The sequence below is a fragment of the Camelus ferus genome, chromosome 18 (genome assembly GCF_009834535.1).
Source record: "Camelus ferus isolate YT-003-E chromosome 18, BCGSAC_Cfer_1.0, whole genome shotgun sequence".
NCBI classification, from domain to species: Eukaryota; Metazoa; Chordata; class Mammalia; order Artiodactyla; family Camelidae; genus Camelus; species Camelus ferus.
Window position 1 is genome coordinate 12,256,670 of NC_045713.1, and position 22,861 is coordinate 12,279,530.

General features: G+C 42.3%; 1 protein-coding gene, 1 long non-coding RNA gene and 1 other non-coding gene across 4 annotated transcripts in view; 2 read left to right on the forward strand and 1 right to left on the reverse strand.

Moving 5' to 3' along the window:
• Positions 1-604: 604 nt before the first annotated feature.
• On the reverse strand, positions 605-676 carry TRNAV-AAC. The gene has a single exon. It is a non-coding gene; the product is annotated as a tRNA-Val (tRNA).
• A 5,333-nt stretch (positions 677-6,009) lies between these two features.
• Positions 6,010-22,861, forward strand: part of LMTK2 (lemur tyrosine kinase 2) — a 67,810-nt gene continuing 50,958 nt past the window's right edge. Inside the window, exon 1 of one of the 2 annotated variants that reach the window (XM_032460040.1) lies at positions 6,010-6,417. In XM_032460040.1, coding sequence (XP_032315931.1) covers positions 6,327-6,417 — 91 coding nt within the window. In that variant the 5' untranslated portion in view covers positions 6,010-6,326. The remainder of the gene's footprint in view (positions 6,418-22,861) is intronic. The other variant, XM_032460041.1, reaches the window with a different exon arrangement.
• On the forward strand, positions 9,555-20,094 carry LOC106729982. The gene is made up of 3 exons (XR_001366404.2): positions 9,555-14,989; positions 16,065-16,181; positions 16,939-20,094. It is a non-coding gene; the product is annotated as an uncharacterized LOC106729982 (long non-coding RNA).

Genomic DNA, 22,861 nt, shown 5'->3' on the forward strand with positions numbered 1-22,861 from the left:
GAGTTGTGGTTGCCAAGGACTAGGAGGAGGTGGGGGATGGGAAGTGACAGCAATTAGGCACAGAGTTTCTTTTAGGGAAAATGAAAATATTCTAAATTAGATAAAGGTTAAAGAGGTGTTGATTATAAAATGCTTAGAGCAATGCCTGACACATAGAAAGTTATTTGTAAGTCATTGTTAAGTAGAACTCACTTCCAAATGAAGACGCACGCCCTGATGAGCTTGGGAAAAATATGTTCATAATGTGGTTTTAAGTGGGATCCCATTCCTGAATCTCACTGTCTGTTGAGTACTTTTTATAAATCCTGTAATTATCTTGTGGGTAGCATTGTACATTCATTCATTTTTACCATATTGTGTCCCCCCTGCCTCCATAAATGGGTGGTGGCTCAGGGCCCTGAAAGGCCACCACATCTGGTGAGCTGTCCTTTACTCAGACAGATTTAGACAGAGGATCTAGAAGGCAACAAAGGCAAAGGCTCCATGCAAAGGTGTTTAGAAGGAGAGTCGGGATGAAGCATGTGGCTTCTAAGCTGTATGGTCTCTTTTCTTTACTTTTTTTAATGGGGGGAGGTAATTACATCTATTTACTTATTTATTTTAATAGAGATACTGGGGATTGAACCCAGGACCTCATGCATGTTAGGCATGCGCTCTACCACTGAGCTATACCTTCCCCCAAGCTGCATGGTCTCTTGAGCTGCCTAAAGCTGGATTAAAGTAATGCAACCACAGAAAGGATTCAAGTCAGCAAGGGGCAGTCATAGAGAAACTTTGGAGTGTACCCAATAGCAAGACCACTAGTGTGCATAACAAAGGACTCTCTGGGGGCAAAAAAGAGTCCTGATTAGCACTGTTTGTCAATTTCCATGGTGTAAATACTCAGGCTGCAGACGTGCTGTCACTGAAATCAGAGTTGCCAAGAAGTGTGCATTAGTACAGTATTATGTCAGCATTTCTGCTATACAGCTACCATAGACGTGAGAAACCTCAAAGCACAGGTAACAGTAAATGTAGTAAAATAACTGGGAGTCAACGACATTTTAGTATTTGTTACCTTTGTTGTCAATAACAACTTTGAGATATAATTCACAGACTATAAAATTCACTCCTTTAGAATGGGTTTTAGTATATTCATGGAGTTCTGCAGTGGTCACCATTATTTAATTTCAGAATATTTCCAACACCCCCTTTGCTCTAGGCAACCACTAACCTACTTTCTGTCTCTGTGGAGTTGCTTAATCTGGATGTTTCATAAAAATGGAATCATGCAATAGATGACCTTTTGTGACTGGCTTTTTTCACTTAGCATTATGTTTTCAGGGTTAATTCGCGTTATAGCATGTATCAGTACTTCACCTCTTTTTATTGCTGAATAATATTCCATTACAAGGATATACCATATTTTGTTAATCCATTCTTCCTTTGATGGGCATTTGTGTTGTTTCCACCTTTTGGCTATTGTAAATAATGCTGCTATAAATGTCGGTGGACAAGGTTTTATGTGGACATATGTCTTCAGTTATATTAGGTATATATCTAGGAGTAGAATTGTTGTATCATACAGTAACTCTATATTTAACATTTTGAGGAACTGTCAAACTATCCTCCAAAGTGGCTGCACCTTGTACATTCCCATCAGCAGTGAATGGGGGTTCATTTCTAGATATTCTCAACAACACTTATGATTATCTTTTTTATTAGAGCCATCTTTGTGTGAAGTGACATTAATTTGCATTTCCCTGATGCCTAGTGATGATGAGCATCTTTTCATGTGTTTGTTGTTCATTTTGTATATCTTTGAACACATGTCTATTCATATCCTTTGCCCTCTTTTTTAATTGGATTATTTCTCTTCTTATCATTGAATTGTAAGAGTTCTTTATATATTCTGGATATAAGTACCTTTTTAGATGTATGCTTCACAAGTATTTTCTCCCATTCTGTGGGTTGTCTTTTCATTTTCTCAATGATGTTCTTTGAAGGACAAAAGTTTTAAATTTTGTTGAATCTTTTTTTAAAATCACTTATGCTTTTGGTGTTCATAGCTGGAAAACCATCACCAAAGTCATGAGTTTTAAAGTTTTAGCTCTTATATTTAGGTCTTGGATCCATTTTGAGTTAATTTTTGTGTATGGTGTGAAGAAGGAGTTCACATTCATTCTTTCCATGTGGATTGTCCATGTACCATTTGTTGAGAAATTGTATTTTATTTCCCATTGAATTGTCTTGGCATCTTTGTTGAATATGAATTGACTATAAATATTTGGAATTATTTATAGACTCTCAATTACATTGTTTGTTCTATATGTCTTTCTTATACCACATTGTTTTGATTACTATAGCTTTGAAATCAGGAAATGTGAGCCCTCCAGCTTTGTTCTTTCTTTCAAGATTGTTTGGACTATTCTGGATCCTTTGAATTTCCATATGGATGTTAGGATCAATTTCTCAGTTTCTGAAAAGAAGCCAGTTAAGATTTGATAGAGATTGCATTGAAACTGAGGCTCAGTTGGGAAGTATTGTTTTCTTAACAATATTAAATCTTCTGATCCATGAACATGGGATGTCTTTCCATTTATTCAGATCTTCTTTAATGTCTTTCAACCAACCTTTAATTATCTAGACATGATTTCCTTTAGTTCTTTGAACACAGTTAAAATAGCTGATTTATTTTAAAAGTTTTTAAAATTAGTTTTATAGATTTTTATTTATGTATAAGTTTTGTCTATTAAGTCCACCTTCTCAGCTTCCTCAGGAAAGGTTTTTACTTACTGCTTTTTTATCCTGTGTGTGGAGTGTATTTTCCTGTTTCTTTTCATTCTTGCTCTTTTTTTTTTTAAACTGAATATTTTAAATACCATAATGTGGCAACTCTGGAAACCAGTTTTCCCTGATATTCCCCTTTCCCAGGGTTTGTTTTGTTGTTGCTGCTGCTTCCACCATTCATTTGTTTAGTGACTTTCCTGGGTTAATTCTGTAAAGTATGCATTTTTTATTGGGTGTGGCCACTGAAATCTCCATTCAGCTAGCTTAACAGTCAGCTGATGATTGTACAGAGATGTCCTTAAATGCCTTGAACCATTATGTCTGCTTGGTTTTGCTAAGAGCACATATGTTGAGGCATGCCTTCAATACTCTGCAGTTTAAAATTCTGCCTTAGCCTTTGCTTCCTACTTGCACAGAGCCTCAGCATCAGCCAGGGATGAAAGATTTGGGCCTTCTCATGTCTTTCTTGGGCATGTGTACAACCCTGCACATGCATATAACTTTCTAGATTTCCAGGAATATATTGGAGTTTTTCAGAGCCCCTTTTGACACCTCATTCCCTAAGTTTTTCTTTTAAGTTTTCAATCAGTCTACTGGTATCACTAGCTCAGGAAGCTACAATGTTAAACAATTACCACTGATTATTTTCAACAAACAGGGGCTAGTGCTGTTTGCACTAAGACAGTTCTGAGTCCTGCCAAATAAAGACAAATCCTGAGAACAGTGCCTTTCTAGAAAGCTGTCTGACTGCTCAAATAGTGACAGTACTCTGGGGATGCAGATTTTAGGGGTGCACCAAACCTGTTCTGTCCCCTCCACAGTTCTGCTACGTTGTTCATTTTCATGTCTACTCTGGTTGTAAGGCTGATATTTTTCAATTCTACCATGGAGATGAGAAGGAAAAATGGGACTACAGCAAGCGAAAAATGACACAAAGCTCATAGTTCTTACTGAGATTCAGCCATTTTTCTTCAATAAATATTTCTTGTGTTGTTGCAAACCTTTGGCTAATTTCTAGAATTCTGAAGAAGTTGATTTTGACAATTTTTGCTAGTGTTCTTATTGCTTTCCATTCTGAAAATGCTTCTCCATAATACCTTTGCTTTTAATATAATTTATTTAATTGTAAGCTCATATAAATTAATTTTCAACACTATCTGTGTCTAACAACTGGCATGCAAAATTCCTGAAGGTTGAACAATTGGCTTTCACAAGCTAGTATCAGCTGACTCCAGTATACCACTGACAGGATTCTCATGGAGGCACCCATTTGATCCAGCTCAGCCCTGCAAACATTTAGGGTACCAGGTGGTACCAGACCCTCAGAGATGCATGCTCATTCAGTATTAAACTGAATCCACATCCCTCTGCATCCAGCCCTTAGCCAGAGCTTGCTAGCATTACAGACAATGCCAGTAGAGTCGTCCAAGTAATGGCTTGGTGTGCAAGAAAAGTTGGAAAAAGCCGAGCACAGGTGAGAACAGTTATAGGACCACTGAAAGATATTGCTTCTCATCTTAGGGACCTAATCCCAAATTGTGCCAAAGGCTGTTTTCTGATTCCTAGATGAAATCAAACAAAGCAAGGAGGTTCTCATTTGCTTTATAAATTCTCTGACTGGAAATTTTCGAAGGAACACTGGGCAAAGGTGAGTGCTGAGGTAGGTGGTAGGGTGAAGGTTTCCATTAGACACCCTCTGAGGAATGTGTACCTTAACCCTTGTTCTGTGAAGTGGAAAGAAAAAAAAGTTTTTTCAAAAAAATTTTGGGCTGCTCAAATAATAACGAAACCTGCTTTGGGATTGTGGTCTGATGTGTTGTTGATAGAGTGCACTTTAATTATGATTAACAACCACAAGGATGATGAGGAAGGGCTTTGGTTGGGCCAGCACTGCTGAAAACAAATACAGTGACTCCTCCCGGTACACAGCGTGAGCATTCCCTGGCTTCCTCAGACTCGAAGTCCGGAGCTTCCTGATCCAAGTAGAAGCACAACAGGGTGATTGTGTCTCTTTTCTAGACCTTTGCCTTCCTTTTCTTGTCCACGTAGAGATCACTGACAGCCACGGATGCCTTAACCTGCGGCTTCCACATTCCAGCTCTTTGTGTACTTAGGTGTTTATTGGCTTGCTTCAATCATTCAACAAATATTCCCTGGGTATGGTCTGTGTGTCCTCATGGGGTTAGCACTGCAGAGACCTGTCATTTGGGATGGACATTTGAGGAGTCTGGAAAATCGGGGAGACTCCCCTGCTGCCAGTTGATAGATCCCCATCTGATAAGATTCAAATTAGTCCCTCTCATGCACAAACTGGACTACGAATGCGTTCTCCAGAAAATCCCAGCATTTTCCCAGCCTCCAGGCCTCTGATCACTGTTACTTCTACTTTGTTTACTCTTTCTGCAGAACAGTGGTCTCTCCTCATCTGTTGGCTGAGCCTTGTCTCTAGGTGGGGTAAGGCTGGCACCTAGGAGCGACTCCTCCCTGGCATCCAGTCCCAGGACCAGGGACATTCCTATACAGAATGCCTACTGAAGCCAGGCCCTGCACCAGTCCCCTGAGACCCCCAACTGTCATGGGCACAGTTCCTGTCCTCAGAGAGCTTATAGTCACAGGAACAATAAAGTATGGTAGCTGGGCAAGCAGTCTGTCCAGGGCCAGCACAGACTCTAGGAGATGCTAGTCATCTCTCCAGTTGGGAGAGGCCTTCTTAGATGACGTCATCCTTCAGGTGAGTCCTGACAGTGGAAAGGGAGTGTGCCAGGTAGCCAAGGAAGGGCAGGAAGGGCACTCTTGTCAAGGGGAACAGCTTGAGCTCAGGAGCTGAATCAGTGTGTGTAAGGGGAGAGGCATTCTATTCTTGTTGAATTGAAACAAAAAGCCCAAAGCTCCTTGGTGGCTGATAGGATATGCCTGTTAACCTAAGGAAAAGAGCCTAAAATGCCTATTGCAAGTAAAAAAGGCAGAAGACAAAACAGGCCTATTTTTACACGTTTTAAACTACTGAGAAAAAATTCAGGATGCTTTTTATTGTCTTCTTTATACTTCCTTTTTTAAGAAAAATTTAAAATAATTGTCAGCATCACCTGCTGCCCACGCACTCTTGGGTCTGCAGGGGGCGCACCCGCAGCCACCCTGCCTCCACCAGGGTGATGGGCGGGGCCTCCCGGGCCGGTGTGGAACTGACGATTGGCTAGATGGGTTGTCTATCACAACTTCCCGCCCCCGCCATACGTCACATGACGCAGCCCATCATGGCGGTGGGAGCGCGGCTGCCCGGGCCCGCGGCTCCGCAGAGCTGCTGCCGTTGCTGCTGTTGAGAGGCGGCGGCGGTGGTGGCGGCACAGGCGGGCGGGCGGGAAGGATGGTGTTTCTGTGGTCGGAGCGGTGGGTGCGGACCAGGAGCCGGGCTGAGGTTTGGCCGAAGCGACGTGAGCTCAGGAGCAGCCGGCGCGGGTGCCACTGAGGCAGTGCAGAGAGGCAGGACCGACTGACGGACGGACAGACGAACGGAAGGGTACCCGGGAGCCGTCCCCCCGGGCCGCGCCGCGGGCGAGATGCCGGGGCCGCCGGCGTTGCTGCTGTTGCTGCTGCTGCTTCTGGCCGCCGGCAGTGCCGGGGCCGCACCACTTCCGCAAACAGGTGCAGGTGAGCGGGCCCGCGGCGGGGCTGGGGCTGCAGGGCCGGGGCTGCGGGGCCGTTGCAGCGGGGGTTCCGGGGAGGAGGCGGCGGAGCCGGTCTGGCCTCGGCGCCGAGGAATCTGAGGGCCTGACGGGGCGGGAGGCCCGGGAAAGCGAGTGATTAGGAGGTTCTGCCGCAGGGGCGTGGGGTGAGGGGGCGGGCTGCCTCTCCAGGGCCGAAGCGGGGCGAGGCGATGCGGTTGGGGCTGGGGAGGGCTGCGAGCGGGACGGCAGCGACGGTCCCCTCCCGGGGTAGGCTGCGGTACCGGCTTGGGACCTGTTGCCCGAAGGTCCTCAGCCGACATCCCTTCCTGACAGTTTTGCTTCTTTTTCCAGATGTCACCTGCCTCCTGTGCTTTTCTCACATCTTATAATAAGAACCGTTTCTTAGCCCTAATCATACTTAAATGCAAATGACTTGGAGAGCTGTGCGAAGTTGCCTTCGCTCCCTGCAACTTGTTCTGAAGTTGTAGATTGATTTTAGACGCTGTGCTTTTTATTCGGATTGAATCTCTAGGGATGAGAAAGAAACAACCCTATAAATATCCCTGTTTTAGGAAGTCAGTGATTAGAGTACCAGCGTTTGAGTAACTATTGACAAAATGGCCCAAGGGTGATTGAAGTTTCTATTTTAGCTACGTCAGTGTATGATTTTCTTTTTTTCTCCCCATTTTCTCAACATCGTTTTCGTTTGTGGTTTATTTTCCCAGATAAAAACTTCCATCCAGGAAAGCATCCCAAGTTGGATAATTTTCTTTTAAAGGAAAAATTATTCTAGGCGCATTTTCTATTATCTGCTGCTTATCTTTGAAATAAGGAGAGACCGACATTTCATACATTCATGGAATTTTAGAGTTGGAAGAGACCTTAAAGAAAATTTAGTTCAATTTTTTCGTTTTGCAATCGAAGGTACTGAGGCCCTTGGGGGGGTCGAATGATCTGACCAAGGTGACACAGCTGAATTATAGGTGGAGCCACAACTACAACCCAGTCTTAGATTTCCCTAGTTGTGTGATTTTTCTGCTTTACTACTTCAAGTCTTTTAGCTGTTTAGGAATACTCTTGGGTTTAAGAGTTATTTTAGAATGATGTTAATTGGATACAGAATGTGGAAGGTACTGTCCCTAGTAAAGACATATTTTTCAAATTTATCTGCAGTGAAAGTTATGTATAATTATTTGCAGAGACACACCGGCTTATGTCATTGAGTGTCCTTTAGCGGAGTATTAACTGTACCATTGTACCATAGAGCGTGTCGCTAAATTTCTGCCACTGCCTTAGATCAAATGTTTGTAAGGTGAATTCTGTTTTCTGGTCTGGTAGATAAAAAGAGTGAGTATTATGAGGAGTGTATAGGCAGCCCAGGTAAGAGTCACAGAAAGTACCTGGGAATTTATAAAAGGGTATATGGAGAGATGTTGATACTGAAAAATATTGATAGTGATATTGAAAATTAGCTCTAGAGTAGGACAGTGGGTAAAGAGTATAAACGTAAAAGGGAGTCACGAAGTTTCCAGATGACTTTGCACGTAACCGAATTTTAACATATTTTGGAAAACAGATTCTACGTAGGAAGCTTTGGAAATGGGTCTGCCTGTAAACCTCTTAATATGTTTTATTCCACTTTTTTTTACTGTTTTAATGGAGGTATGAATCATAAATCTAAGTTTTTGTTGGAATATTGTAAAACAAAGCAATTAGGAAGATTGATCCATAAATAGAAATATGAAATCTTGATGTAAAGAAAGCACGAAGAAATATTTGGTGGCTTATAGCAGCTTTTGTAGATTTCCCCTTCGTATTCTGTTGCTTAGAAGGTATATGGTTAGACTTGTGATATAAGAATGACGGGTACCTAGGGTTAAATTATGTGGAAAAGATGCACAGTCACACAGAGATTTGAGGGGTTTGTATTTCCATTCAAAAGAGACTGTTAACCCTGGTAACGGAGACGGATTCTTGACCAAGATGTATCAGACCAGGAAGAATAAAGAAACCTTTGAGTTAATCCTGATAAGAACTCACTGGTAAAGAAAGAGGAAGCTCTCTGGAACATACATGGTAGATAAAAGAGGAGTTAAACATCGAAAACAGTAACTCTGAAGCTTTTGATTGTCTGGGAGCCTGTACTCCATACAGAGGTAAGGCTGGTCATTTTCAAATTGAGGGTGGATTTGCTGCATAGCGTCTTTGCTCCTTAGCTTTATGCTGCTTAAATTTCAAACTGATTAACAGTGCCTTGGAGAAAGCATAGCTTATCAACAGTAGTTTGGAAAAAATACTTGAATTTTATCCTTTGCCAGCCTGTCTGAATGGGGAAAGAAATAAGGCAGTTAACTAACATGCACCATTTAAATCAAAGTTCATTTATCCCAGGTTTCTATGTCATCCAAAATCATTCCTGGATTCTAAAGTTGAAAAAAGGTATTTACTCATTCAGTCATAATAGGCTTTGTAAATATGTGGTTGCCTTTGCCCATTAGGCAAGAAGGCATTTCCTGGTTGAGTTTTATTTTGGGCCTCTCTTTATCATTCTGGGAGTCTCTTATGCCCTCTCCTGGGGCCTCTTTTCCTGAGAATCTGTATTTCTGCAAGGGCCCTAAGTTATGAAGGCTGAGATCTCATTGGTCCTCACTTAGGAAGCTTACATAAAGAGAGGAAGTCCAGTGTTTCACACATAGTTAAATTACCAAACTAAGATTACAGCTAAGAAATTCTTTCCTCCAGATCACAGTTATCAGACCTTTCTTCTCTTGGAAAGTATTTATGAGCCTTTTGTAAGATTCTCAGGATTCACATCATCAAAAAAGATCTTGTATGCTTGAAGGCGTTCCTCTAAGTCCACAGCTTGTTATTAATATCAGGATAGTGGTTGGACAAGGAAACCCACTTCTATTGTTCTTTGGCATATTAGGTCACAGAGTACAGAGGAAGCTTTTAGCAGTTCCAGATAAAGAACCTCACGGAAGTCTGTGTAGCCGGTGGGACCCAGCTACTGATTAAACAGCATCTTGTGAAACCGGGGCTCTTGTTTTAGATTAAACAAACAGACTTGTATCTTGCAAAAGATTTCTGGAGTAAAGGAAGTGCTTTCTAAAGTGAGTTTTTATGTTTCTTTTAACAGCTTCTGAGAAATAAAAATTATTTTCAACGGGCTTTCCATGCAAATTCTTTCAGGATATATGGCTATAAGGCGTGAGATCTGACTTAGGCTGGGAATGCTGTGAATTGCTTTGAGTTGGTGTATTTTGGGGTTAACTAAATATGCTCAATGGCACAGTAATAGGAAATCTTTCCAGCAATTTTGTAGCTGATCAGTGTTGAAGTTATCAAATCTCTGCAGTTTTGCTGATATCAATGTGCTGAGTGTTGATGCAATTCTCTTGAAGTTTAGAGAGTCCTTGGGCCCTCTGTGTCTCCTGTGGGCTGTGTCACTTAGATAACAGCTGGACGTATCATAAAAACCACTTTGTAATGTAAATGTAATGTAGGGGTTCTGGACTGGTTAAACAGACTAGTCCTCAAAAGAGTCCTTGTCAGTGGACATATAAAAAGAATCCAACTTTCAGTCTAGTTGAGAGTAAAATTCATGAACCAGTCACCGAAGGAGCAGGTGCTGTAGACAGAACTTGGACTTTGGAGTTAGTCTGGGCATGAGGCCTTCCTCTGCCACTTTAACAGCTTTTAAGACCTTGGGCCAGTTACTTAACCTCTTCAAGCTTCTTAGAACTCAACTCTTTAAAAAGGGTGATGATAATATTTACCTAAAGGATTCCTGTCATGCGGTGTGGCTGTGTCTGCTACAGGTTAGGCGCTTGGCAACATAGATTTCGTCACTGCTTCAGATTTCTTTGTAAATTTGGTGGGTTATCGTAAAATTGACGAATGGTGGGTGGTGTGGCTTCAAAGAAGGAACTCAAAGTAGTAAAAAGCCACTTATGGAATGCAGAGAACTTACTGCATGTAAAAAATCTTTATTACTCAAGATAGCATGTTGTATGATGGGTGAAGAAGAGATCCTTTAGAGAGAAATCTGGCTTTTTGAAGTGCGATGTAGAGGCTGGTATTGTTACTTCTTGAAATTCTTAATCTTGGGAATTATGCTAGAAATGTTTAAGATGATCTGGATTAGTCTGCTTTGATATAGTAAACCTGTTTTGGAACATGAAGATGACTAAAGCTCTTGCACGTGAGTAAGTGCTGGTTTTAATTTACTTGAAGGAACACGGGCAATGTAAGTTTAGCTGATCCCAAATACGATTGTATACTTGCATAAAGCATCCCTGAAGGCAACGGGCTGTGTTAGGACCAGTGCGAGACTGAGGCCTCTTCTTAGAAAATGTCATTTGGAGAGATGGATAGGACGGACTTGTTTTCTCTGTCTCTCTTTTAAAACCCTGTACTTTGGCAGCCTTTTAACTGTGCTTCACTCTTTTTGAAATTTTTATTTATTACTTAGACATCAGGAAAGGAATATTATAGAAAGGAGAGGCTGGGAAAAACGTTCCTGGTCTAAAACAGACTACTGTACCTAGGATCGTTTTTAGTTTCACATCTCTATTTTCCTGTGAATCCTTGTAGGAAGACACTAAAAGAGAAAGCTGAGGAAATATGAAAAAAATTTATGTTGGAGCAAAATATTGGAGTGAAGTATTTTTAAATTGTGGCAAATGACTAATTTGGAACCATGCCTTGGCATTACAGTTATTTGCCACAAAGAGCAGGCAAATCAGAAAAATAACCTCAATATTTCAAAAAAAAAGTTTTCTTGCAAAGGTTAGCACAGTGCAGAGATTCCAAATTTTATTTGGCTTTATCGTGATCCAAGTGGGAAAAATGAGGACACTTGATGCCAAATGTCTCAGGTGCTTGAAACCGCAACTTGGAGCGACTTTGTACTCTTCTGCCTTCATTGGGCTTCAGAGGGGGCTTACGTTTTATTTTATTTTTGGCAGCTTGGCAGGTTTTACTATGTCATATGTTTGTTTTAAAAGGTTTAAATTGCCATTACCGTCAAGTCAAATAGATGTGCCAAGACCACGTGCTGTGGTGTGGCTAGGGTAGTGCCTGGCCCCTGGCCTCCGACCCCACTTTGGGAAGCATTGGTCAGGGAGGTCATTGCTGCTGGATTTCTGCTGTGGTGCATCTGTTGTCCACCCTTCATGGCGCTCTCTTAACAGCTAAATTGATCTACTTGTAGTTTGCAAAATAGGCTGAGCAGATTCCCGTCTTCCAGCTCTTCGTATATTCTCTCTGTTTGCAGTTACCTCTTTCCCCTGTATTTCTTAAGTGCTGACATCTTTGTTTTTCTCTTCACTTCTCTTTCCTTCCCCTTCATGCCTGCCTTCCTTCCCTCCCTCTTTGCAGCCCCAGTTTCCCTACGAAGACCTTTCTTCTTGCCCAGGCTTAGAGATTGCTCCCCTTCCTGAGCTCCTAGAGTGTTTACTTGTGGTACAAGGGGCTCCATTTCATAGAATGCAGGATGAAAACCTGGGAACGGTTTCATTTATTTTCTTTTCATCCTTAAAAAGTTGTGACCTTTTAAGGTATAGAATATATTGCTATGCTAATGCATTGTTACAGTTTGTAAGTAAATTTACATGAAATGGAAGGACTGCAGAGAAAATTTACTGGGGTGGGCTGTATCACCCAGAAAGGTCTGGATTTGTTGTACGAGTCTACCACTGGCACTTGGCAAATACCCCCTGTTTCTTTAAGTCCTGTCTCTTCACCTGTATGGCAAGGACTGTGCCTTACATCTTTGGGATTTCTCGTGTTTGCTTGGTACCCCACATTCAGCCCAAGTCTGTGGGTGATGCTGAAGTCTGGTGAAGACAGTGCTGGAGACCCGAGTTCCCCAGACCAGTCTTCCAGAGCGTGTTTGTTAAGAGGAGAGTGTGTAAGCTTAGAGCCTCTCATTCCCTTGCGAACTTCACTTGTTACCCAGCCCCAGTCCTTCACCTGGAATGAGGCCACTTATAGTTGTTTTATTTTTACTAGTGAACTTTTTCTTTTAGAGCACTTCTGGATTTACAGGAAAGCTGCAAAGACAGTACAGGGAGTTTCTGTGTATCTTCTGCTCGGTTTTCCCTTTTGTTAACGTCTTATGTTAGTGTTGCGCACCTGTCAAAACCGGGAGCCAGTCCAGTTCATCATTATTATCAACCAATGTCCGTCCTTTATTCAGATCCCTTTAGTGTTTCCCTAGTGGCCTTTTTCTGTTTTGGGATCCCACAGTATGTTCAGTTGTCATGTCTCCGTGGGCTCCTCCAGTCTCTTCCTTGTTTTTGATGATTGTGACAGTCTTGAGGAGTACTGGTCAGGTGTTTCGTAGACTATCCCTCAGCTGGTGTTTGATGTTTTTCTCGTAAAGAGACTGGGATTCTGTGCTTTGGGAGGAAAAACCCCAGGGTTGAAGTGCTGTTCTCGTCACATCATATCGAGGGTGTGTGCTTTGAAGACGACTCGTCACTTGATCACCTGGCCGAGGTGCCGTTTGTCCGCTTTCTCTGCCGTGAGGTTACCCTTTCCGCCCTTCTCCCTGCTGTACGTACGCACGGCCCGCACTTGGTGGTGACGAGTTATGCTCCACCCCCTGGAGGGGGAAGTGTCTATGAATTACTTGGAATTCTATATGGGAGACTTAACTCTTCTCCCCCATTCATTTCCTTATTCAGTTATTTACATCACTGTGGACACATGGATATTGATTTTACACTTTGGGTTATAGTTCAATACTGTTATTTATTTTGCTGCTCAAATTGTACCAGCTTTGGCTATTGGGAGCCCTGTCAGTTGGCTTCTGTGTCCTGCAGACATATGTCCACCTTTTTCCCCCATGTTTCCCTGTGCTGTGAGAAGCTGTAGGCGCCTCTTGTGTGCTCCCTGCCACAGCCCTGCAATCAGCCGTTTCTCAGACTGATTCCTTTTACTGGACAGTGATGTTAGAAACCGGGATCTGGGCACTGGATTTGCTCGCTGCTTCTGGGACATTTATAATAGGGTTTTGATCCTCTGCTTCCTCTACCTAATCCCAGGTGTTGGGAAAAGAGAGGGAGTGAGTGAGAGATTTTGGAGGGACGAAGGGTCTCCTCAAGACGCACAACTTGGAAGAGCCCTGTGCATGTTTGACCCTGTCACTTGACCCCCTTTTAACCTATTAACACCAGCATAAATACTGTGCATCCCACATTTGCCACATTTGGCAGAGAGTTATTTTTATTTTTAGAGCAATAGATACTTGAAAGATTTTCTTCACTCTCTCCAGGAGCAGACTAATCTCTAAGGATATGAAGGAAGCCTCTAAGGCTTAAGGATTTGGCTAGAGAATTATTTTAGGGATCTGTCAGCTTCGGAAATTGTTGAAGGGGATTGTAGGCAACTCCTTTAATTGGTAAAAGTTCAGATAAAGTGTTTGGTGACAAGTCTCAAGAGTACAGGGGGCTGTGGACTCGGTCTGATCTATTTAAAGAGCTTTTCCTTTTGTTTCTTTCCTTCTCGTTTTTTATTAGGGAAAAGTTCAAACATACACAAAAGTAGAAAAAGTAACATAATGAGCCCTCATGTGCCCATCACCCAGCAGCCACAGTTTTTAATTTGCAGTGAAGCTTGTTCACTTGTACCCTTCCCACTGGCCTGGCCACGGTATCAGTTTGGCTGAAAATGTTTCAGGAAAAAGTAAAGATGTTTTTATAAAACAGGATCACTTGCGTCAGCATCACCTAGGTACTTGTAGAAATGCAGATTTGGAGGCCTCAAAACAAACCAACTGAATCAGAATTCTGAAAGTCAGCCTGGAAATCTGCATTTATAATACTTTTCTGGTGATTTCCCCACCCCCGCAACACAAAATAGTTTATTTTCTGCTAGAGACAAAATAATACCAGTTTAATTAATAGAAATATGTTGACTTGTGTAGTTACTGAGACACAAAGAGGGAAGAACAATTTAAAATTAAAAAATTAAAAATTAGGAGAGAGACTGTAGCTCAGTGATAGAGTGTGTGCTTAGCATGTACAAGGTCCTGGGTCCACTCCCCGGTACCGCCATTAAAACAATAAATCAGTAAATAAACCTCATTACCCCCCCTTCCAAAAAAAATAGATTAAAAAATTAATGTCAGCGTTTACAATCTGAAGAGATCTCTGCTCCTGACCACCATACATGAATATTGTTCTGAAGAATCTGCCTGTGAAAAGTATGTGTGTTATAACCACAAAGGAACTTGAATACTTTAGGGCAGATTGCACTTACAGCACTTATTGCTCTAAATACCTTTTTCTTTTTTTTTTGGTAACTTTAGCTCCTTCTCTGGAGGTCGGTATAAATAATAGCCTCTTTGCATTTTATAAATATCCTGTATAAATAATCAGTGGAAACTGTGAACTGGCAGCCTGACAGTCAGATGCCAGCGCTGTGAGCTGAGAACCTCGTGGTGCAGACGTGCCAGCCCTGGAGCTGGGGTTCTGGCCGCTGCAGCACAGGCTAGCGAGGAAACCCAGCTCCAGCAGGTGCAACCCCTGACGTTCCCGATCCCCCAGGTGAGAGGCGCGCGCGCGCGCTCCCTAACTTGCAAGGTTATTTTTTTTTTCAGTATAATACCATGTCTTTAACATCTTACCATAGAAAAAGCTTATTTTTCTAAACTGGCTTATTTTGGAATAGCCTAGGATTTGTAGCCCATTTCATATTTTTCAGTGGGTACTTTTTTTTAAAAGCTAGTTGAGGTATTTGCGGTGAATGTATTAATATGTAGGAAATATTTCTAGGATGAGCTAAAGAAAGCAAACTATTTACCTCTGAAACGGCTACACTGTAGCGGTTGTGTAATCAGTTGGGTTTGATTAAGAACATCATTGGCCCATATGCCAGCGCAGATGATTCTGGACTCGTGCTTTTGGCGGCACGTTTGCCTTGCATAGGAGAAAAGAATTTCGTTATAAGCATCTAGGATAGTGACTTTTTTTAAAAGAATTTTTATTATTCTGATATTCCCCCCTTTTTTGTATGTCTTAATTTATTTTACTTGTTCTATTTATTTTTAATGGAGGTACTGGGGATTGAACCCAAGGACCTCATGCATGCTGAGCACACGCTCTACCACTAAGCCATACCTTCCCCCCTGGATGGTGATTTTTGAGAGAGAAGTTGCTCTTATCCCCAGGTGAAACCACTATAATTTAATTTTTAAAAGCTCATTTTTTTTTCCCTCCTTAAGGTCCATGTTCTAAGTCCATCCTGAAAATGCCTTTTTCCCCCTTGTTGCTAACACTGAACAGGAGACTTGAGTTTGACATGATATAACTACAACCTTTAATTATGGGAAATAAATCTCTTAGACATTCTGGACTTAGAAGACAGAGGAGGATGAGTTTGCTGTCATTTTGCACATTTAAAATACCTACTATAACCAACCAGTAATTGTAAAACTTTGTAGTTTCAGCTTCTTACTGCAAAACCGAAGGTTGTGTTGTATTGGTTACCTCTCAGATTAGCCTCTAAATTTAAGCTTAATGTATTTTTCACGCTGCAGATTCTGCCTCAGAAACCTCAATAAATTCAACCTGTACTCTTTGCAGCAGGCAAAACATTCCTCTTCCTGGTTCTGTCTGGCAGGGTGCCTCCCTCGAATGGTTCTGTGTCACCCGCAACTGTTACTTTCCAAGGACCCAGCCTGCCTTGACTCTGACTTCAGACTATTATTAAAACGTGATACCCGGACACTGATTGCTGGTGAGACACTGAAAAATAACAAACTTACCAAAATAGTCCCCTGGGAACACTCCACCAGTGGCTTGCTGCTGGGTGCAATGCAGAAATCTGTAATTTAACTTCGTTTGCTTTAAGAGAAATAAATTAACTTCAATAAAAGATCTGATTACCAATATTAACCACATGGGAATTTGGTGGACTCATAAAATTTTGGAATTATAAATCCTTGTGTATAGAACTTTAGAGCTGAAATGCCAGTTTACAGGTGAAGGAGCCGAGACCCAGAGAAGGGAGGTCATGAATTCTGTCCCATTCTCTGCTGGTCACTGGCAGACTGAATCGTGGATTGAGGGAGCCTCCCCGGGTTCACGGCCTCGTACTTTCAGGAACACTTTTGTTAGTGTGATAAAGGCATACAGACTAATTCCAGTCATTTCTTCTCTGGATTCTTGTTTCTACTTATTATCTGAAAGTCCTGAGTAAAATTTTAAAATATTTGTCATATAATTGATTCTTGAAGTACTAAATAGGATTCCTTACTGAATTAGTAAACTGTGCTAACTTCCAAAAATAGGCTGAAAAACCCCATATTGATATTTAATTTTTTTTAATTTGTTAGAAGAACTTCCACCTATGAAATGAGTCCTACTGCTTAATTAAAGGCAATAAAAATATTTTTGATGTTAAAAATGTAATCATAAACTTGTAAACGTTGGCTTGTAAACTTGAAAAATACTTCTGGCATTGTGATTAAGTGCTTTTTATGGTCCCTTTTAAGGGTCTGCTGGGTGCTGTGGCTCCCAAGAACAGTGCCCATCAGGAGATACTTTTTGTGTCTGCTCTGAAGATTCACAGGCAGATGTCAAGAAGCGTACGTGAAGTCGTAGACAGATGTCATTTTCCGCCTCTTCTTGGCTCCTTCAGACCCTCCTGGATTGACGCCCTTGCTCCCGTCCTCCCTCAGCTCTCGTGCTTCTCGGGCTCCGTCAGCAGCAGCGTCTTCCCGTGCTTTCTCCAGGACCCTTTCTCCCTGTTTATGTATATAACAGACTTTTTAATGCATGTATTTTTCTGCGTAGCATTATTCTACTTTTAAATACCTTTGTTAGTATAAATTCTCAGGAGGAGTTAAAAAAAAAGTGGACCATTCTTACGGTTCTTCTCCTATTAATTGTCGTATTTCTCTTCAAGACCCTTTAAAAGTGCTTTCCTCTTCTGCCTTCCGTGCGGCGTACGCCGGGGTCTCCACCTGCCTCTGCAGCGTCTTCCTCCCTGTTTCCCACCTAGCCCTGTTTCTTTGTCCCATCCCTGAAATGTTGTTACCCCTCTTGATCCTCTCTTTTCCCCACACCATCACATCTCTGTTAATAGCAAATAATGCACATAGGTATTTTAAAAAGTGAAAATGTTCCATGACTTACAATAAAAGTAGTGCAGCGAACCCTTGCCCCATCCCGTTCTTCCGCATCCCTGCTTTCTGCACCCCTCCCCTGGGCATCACCTCCTGCTCTTAGTCATGTTGCTAAATAACATGCTTGAATAACCGATTCTTGGTTTAAGTAGACGCTCAATTTCTGCTGTGGAAGAAGAGGATGTATATGTGCACATGCATGCACACACACACACACTCTTTCCTCTTCTTAGCGTCGTTCCCCCCCCCACCACTATTTGGTTAAATCACCACCCAGTGTTTGCACTTGACTGCAAGTACTGTTCACTGTTGACCCAATAGTGTTTCCAATGATTAAATTTCCTTGACATCTTTTCTTTTCCCTGGGCTTGCCCTGTGTCATCATTTCCTTAGTTTTTCGTGAATGTGTCATGAATTTGAGCCTGCTCTTGGCGTGTTTGGCTGGGCTGCCCTGGAGCCCGCGCTATGCCCTGTGCCAGGCGTGGGTGGTGGTCGCCCTTCCGCTGCCTCCAGGGTTGTACTGCGAGGTCTGATTTCTTTTCCTGTATGGTCTCTGTTCCCCCCTTGGATGGAAGCTTTTGCGACTTTCTAAATCTGAAAAGTTGCAAAACAGTGCCTTAGCATGAGTCTACCATTCACCCCGCTCACTAGGATGGATACCCTGGGCCTTTTGAATCTGGAGAGTGGTGTCCTCTAGTTCCCGAAGAATTTCATACACACTTTTTTTTTTTAAGGAAATTATTTCCTCTTCCTTTTCTTTGTTCTTTTCCTTCAAGAACTTCTATTAGTGGAATGCTGGGCTTCTTGGAATGAGCTTCGACTCTCCTTTTGTTCATGTTTTGTCTCTTTATTCCACTGTGGGACGACCTTTATTTTTACTAATACATTTTATTTCCAGGAGTTTTCCCTCCTCCCCATACCTCTTTCTAAATAGCTTTTTCTCATGAGTGTAATATCTCCTTTTTTTAATTTTTTATTTTTGAAGTACAGTCAATTACAGTGTGTCAGTTGCTGGTGTACAGTGCAACGTCCCATCCATGCATGTAGTATTATTTTTTATAACTTATATATCTTATATTTTAATATCTTATTTCTGAGGATATTAATTATAGTTTTATAGGAATTTTTAGGGTTTTTTTAAACCCCTGGACTGTCTGTCTTCTTCAGGACCCCTTTCCTGTCTTTGTGTTGGTCACTCTCTTTTACCTTTTTTAAGGAGGATTTTCTCAAATGTCAGGTGATCTTTGAGAGCCTGCCCATATTTCAGAGTGACGGGCCCTGATGGGAGGTGTCCTCCTTGACCCTTTCCCCTCACTCCGTGTCGCACCTGCCCCTGAGTCCCAGGCACTGTTGTGGAGTGGGAGTATGTCTCCATGCAGGAGCTGTGTGACCTTGGAGAAGCTCCTTTGCTTCTCCCATGCTCAGCTTCCTCATGTTAAAATGGGGCTAATCATAGTACCCACCTCAAAGGGTGGTTGTGGGATTGGAGGAGTCTGGAACGGAGCCTGGAGCACCGTTTACATAGTAGCTCTTTTTATCACCACGTGGGTGGGGCCACACCACCATCATTTCTTGTGTGAATTATAGTATCAGAAATGTGTTCCCTGATCACTCGTGTAAAATGACAATATCCCCCATCCCCTGCTTTATGTTTCCACATGGCTCATCACCATCTGAAGTACCATATATTTATTGATTTGCTTGTGGTCTGTCTCGCTGCCCGAGAATGTAAGCTGTGAGTTCAGGGGCTTTGTTGTTTCCCCTTCTGTCCTCCCAGGACCTGTAGTGGTGCCTGTCCTGTGAAGGATGCTTCATGAACACTTGCTGAATGAATGCATGTGTCGGGTGGGACTTATTGACGGGTGGGCTTCTCACAGCAGGGTGATGGAATGGCCATTTCAACGAGTGGAGCTCGGTTCATCACTTACAGGTCTTTATCTTGGGCTGGACACCTGAGTGTCCGGGAGGACCTAGTTATATGCAGTTAAACTGTCATTGAATTAATTTTTCTGGTTATTGTAAAGACAACATCAGAGCAGCCTTATCAGGAACCCTAAGTAGTCTTGCCTTGATGTTCTGTAGAACCTTGTTGAGCTAGTGTTGTAAGCAGTTTCTGGCTTAGTTATGAAGATAGTACTTTATTATGGAGAATTTTGAACATACACAGAAGTAGGCAGAAGAGTATAATGAATTCTCTGTACCCAACATCCAGTCCAACCATCCGTGTGGCCAGCTGCGTCCATATCACATTCTGCTTCCTCTCTGAAGAGAGGACTTTTAAAGACGCATTGCCTGAGAATATGTTTAAATTATATTGACAGGAATTTGCATTAGAAATCTCGAGGTGAGGATCTAAATGTGAACAGTTTACTAATGCACTACTGAAGTTTAAATCTGTGGCACAATCATTGTAAACATGGGGTTTGTTTGTGTTTCTCTAAATTGATTCCTGCCTTCTAATAATCTGTAATTACTGAAAAACTCCTGTTCTCATTTTTACTGAATTTAATTTGTTTTTTGGTTTACATCTGTTAAAATTTAAAAATTTAATACCCACAAAATTGGTTGTAATTAAATTTTAAAATAATAATAATTTGTCCCGTCCAAAAAAAAAGGGAATTTTCATTAGACCTTAGGAAGCTAGAAAGGTTCTGAGACCATGAACTCTCTCTCAGGGTGTTGTAGGAAATTTTAAAGAACAAGGTAGGCATGTTTTTCTAGGATGTTTGGGGTCTGCCCTGCCGGGGAAGCAAGGAACACACATCTCGGTCATCTCTGCTACCCTTTTGGCCGTATCGTGCAGGAAGTGTATTGGCTGAGTGTTGTGAGTGCAGTACTGCCATTGACCTACCTGCACGTTGCTGCAGATTTCAGTGGGAAGTTGTCTGGAAAGACAGCATGTCCTCTCCCCCAGACATTCGTGCTGCACGGAAGTGACCAGGTGTGGGGGAAGGGGCCCTGGGAAGCTGGCCATGGCTTCTGCTTCTGGGACCAGATGCTGCCTGTTGGTGAGCTGGCTTCCTGGACCACAGGAAGGTCCTGATTCCGAGCTGTTGCCAACATCTGAGCACTGTGAACGACTCCACAACTTAACTATGCTGTTGACCCCGATTAAGATTCTGGTTCATGAAAGATTACCCCTGCCATCATTTTCCTGGGGCGTGGGGACACAGTGGCCCGACGGAAGTCGTCTGAACCTGCGTTACTTTGGCCAGACTGTGCCGCCTCAGATTAGCTCTCTTGTGCCAGTGTCTATCCTTGTTATTAGTGCTTTTAAAATTGGGATGAAATGGACCTTTGGTAACAGATTTTAATGAAATAGCCTGAGAGAAACAGCGACTTCATCTGAGATGAGCTCATTCACAGGTATTCAGTCAGCACTTGAATTATATAAGCTTCCAGCAAGTGTGAGGGAGCAGTGGGGTTGGCTGACCTTGAAAATCATTTTTGAACAAGAAGAGCACTTCACTGATTAGCACATAGCACGGTTTGTTTTTCTAGGCTGTTGACGCTCTGGCTTCGGGGTCTTTGTGGAATCTCTGATTCATCAACAGATCGTCAGTGCACTATTTACTGTTCCGTGCGGTTGGGTATATTTAGTGCGGTGCTTCATTTTCCCTTCCTAATTTTGGAATACATCAGGGAGAGTCTGGAGCGTCTAATGTTATTATAAATAGATGTATTGTTACATGAAGAGGCAAGGAAAACATTTAGTGACTTAAAAATTCTGTGTGCAGGAAACAGTTATGATCAATGGGTTTGTAATTTTGAGGTGTTAAGTAGAAATGTGTCATCACCATGACTGTCTGAATTATCTTCATCAAGTAGTATGATGATGATTCATTTTACTAGTCTCCGGGATGTAAAGCTGCTTGTCAGGATGTTGGAAAAGGGAGATGGACTTATTGGTCCTACCCTTAAAAAATAATTTAAAAAAAGCCAAAACTGTATTTTAGAGGTGGACTTGATGTCAGGACCAGTTTGAAGGTTGCTGGTCCTTAGCTTCACTGAGTTCTGCCAGGTTTCCTTTGTCTGGTCAGCCGAGGGGGCACCAGTTTTCATTGTCAGGTAGACACATAAATGTCTCATATGAATTTCCTGAGGGTGAGTGAGGGTGGAGGAGGTGTCTGTGTCTGATGCGCGCTTTGAATGTTGTGCACTCCCTTCCCATTTTCAAACCACCGCGGACTGGGAAGCCAGAGAGGAAGGCAATGTACACTTGTCTTTGGTGCTGATGAGCATCCCTTACCAATGGGGATGATGTTCCTAATTTAATAAGTTTACAGTGTTAGCAGCTGAATTGAGTCCCCCTCCAACGTCGGTAGGGGTTGGCTATATTTGGAGACCAGGCTTTGAAGAAGTGAGTATGTTAAAATGAGGCCATTAGCTCTCCAGTTGCCATACGACTGATGTCCTTACAAGAAGAGGACATTTGAACACACCAAGAGACACCAAGGACACACGTACAGAGGAAAGACCACGTGAGGACACAGCGAGAAGGCGGCTGTCGTCTGTGAGCCAAGGAGGGAGGCCTCAGAGGGAACCGGCCCTGCCGACACCTGGGTCTTGGACCTCCATTCACCAGGCTGTGAGACAATGGATTTCTGTTGTTTAAGCCACCCAGTGTGCGGTGTTCTGTCTTGGCTTGAGCAGACTAAAACACAGCATTCAGACTAAAGCAAATTTAGACTCGTGTTTTAGAAGATGTCTGTCAAGATTCCCTTCATACCAGTGTCGGAGTGGAGGCCCAAGGGGCTTGCATACCAGTGGTGGAGGCTGGGCTGTCTCCCTGCCCAGCACCCCTGGGCTCTAGCAGACTAATACGCATGCCTGGGGTAGGCAAGAATGTAGACTGTGAATTGTTGTATCTAGTTTCTTTTCTCCTATTTATACTTTTTATTTAATGGATGTGAAGACATTATTAAGCAAAAAACTTCAAACTTACGAGACTAGGCATGTATTATAATGAATTCCCACGGATGTACCTTTCACCCAGCTTGAATCTGCTCAGGGCCATCTTTTCTCATACTACCCCCATCAGTTTCCCTACCCTCATACTATTCTGAAGTAAACTCCAGACATTGTTAAATAGGTCACTATCTGAAAGATGAAGACTACTTTTAAAAACATAACCACGTTACCATTATCACTCTCTCCTAGAAATGAGTCCTACTTCCCTAATACAGTCGGTTGTCAGAGTACAGATTTCCAGTTGTCTCAATGTCATAATTTTTTTAAGGGTTTGAATCACGATCCAAATAACACCTGTCCATTGTAATTGGCTGGTATG